Genomic DNA, 6,489 nt, shown 5'->3' with positions numbered 1-6,489 from the left:
ACAAGACATGCGTCATTACCCCCCAAGCGTCATCACTATGCGGATCCACCCAGCGCCCCCTAGCGGGCGTCAGCACCGCTCCCAGCTCGCCTTGTGGCGTCTCTCACCAAGCATGACGCCCGCACGGTGACGCCACAAAGGAACGCGTGTAGCGCTTTGCGGCCTCTTTCGTCGACCTTCAGCCTGCTTTTTCCCGCTCGGGGCGGGTCGGGTGTTCACCAATAGTGACGTCATTCGCAGGCCTTGTCGGTGATCACGTAAACATTAAAGTGCACACGCTAGGGTTATTGTACGTGGCGTCAGCCCGTGCCGATCTGAACGAGCATCGTATACACCGGCGTGCGGTCGCGGCATTGCTACGAGTATTGCGTTATGTACGTTAAAGAGCCCAAGCTACTCTAGACATACACACCATTTACAAACGAGTCCGCATTTGCCCACAGCAGGTGTGACCAGTACGGGTGCGGAGCGACCGCATCCGCGTCAAGTAACTTTTCTGCGCATGCGCCAGGTCGACAGCAGCGCCACCGCAGCCGCCTGACGTCGGAGCCAATGTTCATGCTCAAGAAACGCTGGTTGTGGCGACCCATGGTGCCCTGTTAGCGCTCCATGGCCCATATGAGTGCGACGTTTACTAATAAGAACGCCGAAGAACAAATGGGGAAGCAAGGAGTGTGGACGTGCGAGCCCACGCAATGCGCTTATTTTTGAGTCTTCACTGGCTGTAGTGGTGCTGCACTGGCAACATTTCTCCTCGACAGCGATGACACCAGATTTGCATAGGGACTGACGAACTTTACGCTCTTTAAAAGTACAACACAACGCAGAATCGATACAATAAGAAGACAGGAATTAAGCGTCCCCAGTCGTTGACATTCGACGTCGCTGCTTTTGCTCTGGCGTCCCGAACGTACAAAACAGATATGAACGGTCAACGTACTTGTTGGACGTTTTCAACCATGGCTAAAAGCAATAAAAAGACAAACACAAAAGAGAAGACAAGCATAAGCTCCCGTGTTTGTCTTATTTCTACGCGCTGGTCTTTTTAGCAGGTTGAACTATCATTCAAAACAAATATGAGAGGCGACCTTACATTGCCTAAACCAACTTACCTGCCGCCGTGGCAATCCGACTATGTGATAGCCGAACAACGTTCGTTACTGGGAAGCCAATGTCAACATGTCTTTCTATTTGCGCGAACAGAGGCCTAGCCTCCCTATCCCCCCCCCCCCCCCCCCCCCCTTTTCGCGTGATGGTGTGTGACTCGATGCTGCTTCGGTCACGTCGCTGAAACAATCGCAGCTAAGCAATTAGAAAAAAAACACAAAAAAAAAAACGACGTGTTCGTTATTTAACGGTTTTTTTTTGTAGCTATCAAAGGACACGGCTAAGGCTGACTCGATCTCTCCGAAAAATGAAGTTCGTGATATTCGCCTATCTGCTGAGCGTTGTCTGGAGTCGGAAACCCGGTGAGTATTCTGAACCTATTTGATTTCTAAATCTAAAGAGCTTGGCTTAAAGTTTGGCAAAATACTTTTTAGAGGCTTTGTTCAGGTTGTGAGCCGTTAGAGGGTGTTTCTGTTTGTATGCATAGGTTTGATGCTTTCAAATGAACCGTATTTTACGTTAAGCTAAAAATATTACGTACATTTTGATGATACTTCTGAACCTGAAGTTCATTCAGGCAGTTGAGAATAAACCCTATGTACTATAGTTTCGTAATATTTACGTTTAATATTTCATGGTATTATTTCCGAAAATCTTGCTAATAATACCATAAGCAGGCGCGTGCGTTTGAGTAAACAGTCAGAAATCATAACTTTATATCAATATATAAACTGTGGACTGTTTTTTCTGTGTTCATTTTTAAATTAATTTTTGGGGGAATATCAAATTTACCACCTTTATTTAATTTGGAAAAACTTCGGGCAGATGTGGTAATGCCGCTGATGCCCTGACATAGCTTAGTAGTCATTAGAAGTAAATACATTTCTGAACGTGATAGGTATTTGGAAAATAATATTTCACACTTTATTTTTGTTTTGTATTGGCTTTCGACTTGAAATTAAAATTGAACACAAAAAATTTGGTTTTTAACTTCTTTTGTTCTTAATTAAGAGAAAAGCTATGCCTTCGCAAGGATTCAAAGTCCTCAACCAGTACTTTGACGATCGCAGAAACAGAATTGAAAAGAGAACAATATCTGAGCCGGATAAACTCAATTGCGAGGTGTTTTTACATCAAACAGCAATGGGAGAGCACGTGTATCAGCGCGCCGTTACAACAACTCTCAGATAAGTAATTTTTCTTTTCAAGGGAGCACACTGATAGGCTGTAGTAATAGTATGCTGTTGAAAATGAACCTTCAGTTGGGAGTGCGCTTCTTCTCTCTTCCTTGTTGTTCCTGTTTACTCAGCGCTTTTCTTTCAAGCAATGTTCCAACTATGCCATATTTATATCTTAATAAAAAAAAAAAACATTATTTTTAGATGGATGCGGGAGGCCCTCGATCCCACCTTTCATCGAGCCCGAAGACCGCATTTATGGCGGTAGGGTTGCTGTGCCGAGAAGCTGGCCTTGGCAAGCGCAGTTGCAACTGCAAGGACGCTTTCATGTTTGCGGCGGTTCCCTGATCAGCGATCAGCACGTTTTGACTGCTGCACACTGCGTCTGGTGAGGGGACATTGCAGAGTACTAAAACTATGCGGGGCGCAAGTTCGTCTGCTCCTTTTACAGGGGTTGCGGTGATGTCAGAACGAAAAGCCCTTAATGGCTGATTGAAAAAAAAAGAAAAAATAGTGGTTAGAGACCTCAGGGCATCTAACATTGAGGTCTACCCACTATTCTTTCAATCAAAGCCAATCCGAACTCCGCTTCGTATTGACGTCACCACAACTCCAGCGCAAGAAGCAGACGACTTGCTCTACGAATAGTCCCCGACATTGGAGGAAACGCTGTGTTTGGCTTATCATGTCTACAGTCCTTGCTTTACGATACTTGTGTCGGTGTCTTTATCAGCTAATTCATAAATCTCATTGCCTATACGCATTGACAAAAAATTATCATAACTCTCCACGCCCTAATGTTTTTTTGTTTTTTTTAAGCCCTTAGGGATTATAGGCGACTCCAGCGAAATCGACAGCAGCTAGCAGCTATAGTATAGAAAGATGTAGCTGCAGGTTCGCTCACCAGCATTCTTGAGCAAATCAAGGGCGGGTTGCTAAAATGGGCGTCTCAGCTGAGACTGGTTGAAAGAAAGCACTGCCACGGCCTCTCGATTAGGACCCCCCCCCCCCCCCCCCCTGGGAGCGGCCAGCCGTATGCCCCACTCCTCCGGTGAGAGTGATATTTCTACTATACCCCGCACGGCCAGCCGTGGCGCTCGTTATCGGCGACAGATGAGCAGTCCGGCCGGCCCGGACCGGTGTGGCTATCTAGATTATTTTCGTGCAGTGGCAAGTCTCACTTGAAACGAGCCCCAGATTGCATGAATAATGTGACAAATCTGTGTAGAATAAAAGCACACGATTCTTTAGACGAGGAGCTCACTGGCTGAAAGAATCAGCTGCAGGCTGCGCGTTAGAACCACATTCATCTGGCAGTATGAGCGAATTGTCGTTTTCTTGTTCCCGTAAGAGTTGCTCCGTTTCTATTACCACTGAATATAAGATTTATAGTTGGATATAGCTACGCCGTATAATTTCCAGTTTAAACCGACATCCGAGTAGGCTCGAGCTGTGCCTATTATTCATCTGTGAAGGACAAAAAAAAAACTGATTCCTCGTGCATATCTTTGGCAATATAACCTTCATTGTTTCCAAAGAGATTATGAAAGTCGTATAGTTCACAAGCGTAGCACCTTTCGGGAAAGAGGCTTTTGCGAAAGCCTCAATATATTCTTTGGAGAGCTTTCAGGTCATCAGCCCAGTTTGCTAAAAAAGGTCTGAGGAGCTTCCTAAGAAAGAGCTCGCAGAGCTCTTTGCTGTGGAATAGATTGTTGGGCTAGTTGGTTTTGGAACTTGGAATACATTTTAGCGCTCAAAAAACAAGGGCAAAGAGACGAGAAATAGACGGCAGAGTGCGCTACTAACAACTGATTTTATAGCATGAAACGACGCTTTGATACCATCCGAGTTTCTGATTTTGCTCCACCACTAGCCAACCCGGTGCCAGGCCGCGTCATTGAGGAACGCACGCTCCTTGTCCAGTAGATCAATTGGGGCCACGCTGACACATGCTGGACCACCCTTCTTACTCTCATCTGCCTCGACTATCTCCCTCACAGTTTTTTTCTTGTGCCGTACCAGAATCTTGCTCTCGGAAAACAACGGCTCACACTTGCAGATTTGACAATGATCAGACAGACAGACTGATTATCGGGACGGTTATCTGTCTGATCATTGTCAAAGCTGCAAGTGTGAGCCGTTGTTTATCGAGTGCAAGATTTTGGCACGGCACAAGAAAAAAACTGTGATGGAAAAAATCGAGGCAGATGAGATTAAGAAGGGTAATGCAGCATGTTTCAGCGTTGCCTCAATTGATCTACTGGACAAGGCGCGTTCGTTCCTCAATGACACGGCCTGGCATCGGGTTGGCTAGTGGTGGAGCGAAATCAGAAACTCGGATGGTATAAAAGTGTTGTTTCATGTAATAAAATCAGTTGTTAGTAGCGCACTGTGCTGTCTGTTTCTCGTCTCTTTGTCCTTGTTTTTTGAGCGCCAAAAAGAATTCCAAGCTCTTCGCTGTGGTGGGGGTCTCTGCAGTTAGTGCACCACATCAGCGGGAAGTCCATAAGGTGTGGAAGTCCAGCGCTCGAATTGACATTGCAACTCCGTCCACAACGACGAATCTCCGCCCACTGTAGAGCCCTGTCAACAAATGTGCCGACGAGCTTGCACAGCCAGACAGCTTCAGGTCGTGGATATCTGAGTACTCTTTGGTCGAGGCTAAACACAAGCTGATATGCTCCGTCACGTGATGCATTTCGCGTAAGTTGCAGCTTGCATCCAGGACACGTCAGCTGCAAAGTTTTGCGGGTTCTGCACATAACCCTCCTTTGTTTTCGCTCAGACATTTCTATTCCTCTGCTAGGATGAAAGTTCCAGCTAATTACTTTAAAATTACTACAAGTTCTACAAAAAGAAATATGGTCACCTTCTGTTCGCAAATGAAGGCCAAGTGGCCAGCCATGTAAGTCAGCGGTGCGAATTCAAGTTCGGAAGGGACTTCGTTGTACTTCATCAAGTGCTGAATTTTCTAAAGCACACAAAGAGCTTCCTCCGGAAATGCAGTACTTCCTGTTTCACCAGTGGAGCTGGCAGATTTCATCGCCGTGTGGCACTCAAAACTAGATGGCGCACTTCCACTTCTGGCAGCCCCCGAAATGCCAACACAAACCACACCCGCGAGCAGAGGGTGACACTACGATACCTTCTCCGCGCAAAGCGGTACAAAGGTTGGGGGAAAGCGAGTTTTGCGGCCTTGTGCAACCCCAGCAGCGCCTCGGTATCGGCGAAGCCAATAGGGAGTTTTCGTAGATCGTTTCCGTCGTCCCGCAACGGCTCTCCGCAACCCGCTACGATGCCCGGAACTCTACAGTCAAGGCCATGGGCGCGCAGGTGCAGTAGCGGCTTCTTCCTTACGGAGGGCTTAGCGGAGGGCTTAGCGGAGGGGGAAACGCGGTCTACGAAAACTCCCTAATGACGGGCAGATATTTTATCTGGGTCGCGGAGCAAGGGCGCGTTGGACGCCTTCTCTAGCTTTCAGCTCAAAAGACCACTCACTGATGTGCAGCGCCCCCACGGCAGATGGAAGAAGCTCTCATCTAACGCGCGCTCTTTGGTTTTCAGAAAAAAATCGGCAGGCCGCACCAACAGGGGGGATCAAGCGGCCGTGGCACTGCCAAAGGCAATACGCGAGCTAAGCCGGAATCAAACGGCGTATTAAGACGGTCGCGCGCCCCAGCCTTTGCATTGCTTTCGTTCTTCCAGTCTCAGCTGAGAAGCTGTTCTACCAAGCCGGACTAAAGCCCCTCTATCCTGAGAAACGTTGTGCATTCATTGTTGTGGAAATGCTGGTGACGCATGCAGCGCGCCACTTTCGGGACGAATGTAGAGTCTGAAATGTAGCTCAGCGCTGCGCTTTGCCGCCATGATCTTCCCAAGGACTGCACGTTGCACGTGCCACGGGCATCAACGCGCCTTGCGCTACTTTTGACATTAAGCCGGCCTAAAGCCCCTCTATCCTAAGTGGCGCCATTCATTGTTGTAGAAGTGCTCGAGGTACGTGCCGCGCGCAACCTTTGGGAAATTCATGGCGTCTGAAATGTATCTCACTGCTGCGCTTTGCCGCCATGATCTTCCCAAGGGCTGCACGTTGCACGTGCCTCGTGCATCAACGCACCTTGCGCTACTTTTGGTGTTAAGCTGGCCCAGAAATTCGCACCACCTGGCGGTCATTGTTTTCATTTGCACCACGTGGCGGACATTG

At 47.8% G+C, this 6,489-nt stretch overlaps 1 protein-coding gene across 1 annotated transcript in view; it reads left to right on the top strand.

Moving 5' to 3' along the window:
- The first annotated feature begins 1,388 nt into the window (after positions 1-1,388).
- Positions 1,389-6,489, top strand: part of LOC120844653 (chymotrypsin-like elastase family member 2A) — a 59,153-nt gene continuing 54,052 nt past the window's right edge. The window contains exon 1 of the mRNA XM_040216529.1: positions 1,389-1,469. Within this exon, the coding sequence (XP_040072463.1) occupies positions 1,415-1,469 (55 nt within the window). The 5' untranslated portion in view covers positions 1,389-1,414. The remainder of the gene's footprint in view (positions 1,470-6,489) is intronic.

This window comes from Ixodes scapularis, unplaced genomic scaffold, assembly GCF_016920785.2.
Source record: "Ixodes scapularis isolate PalLabHiFi unplaced genomic scaffold, ASM1692078v2 PGA_scaffold1__304_contigs__length_218370807, whole genome shotgun sequence".
In the NCBI taxonomy this organism is placed as follows: domain Eukaryota; kingdom Metazoa; phylum Arthropoda; class Arachnida; order Ixodida; family Ixodidae; genus Ixodes; species Ixodes scapularis.
This window is presented reverse-complemented; position numbering and strand designations above follow the sequence as displayed.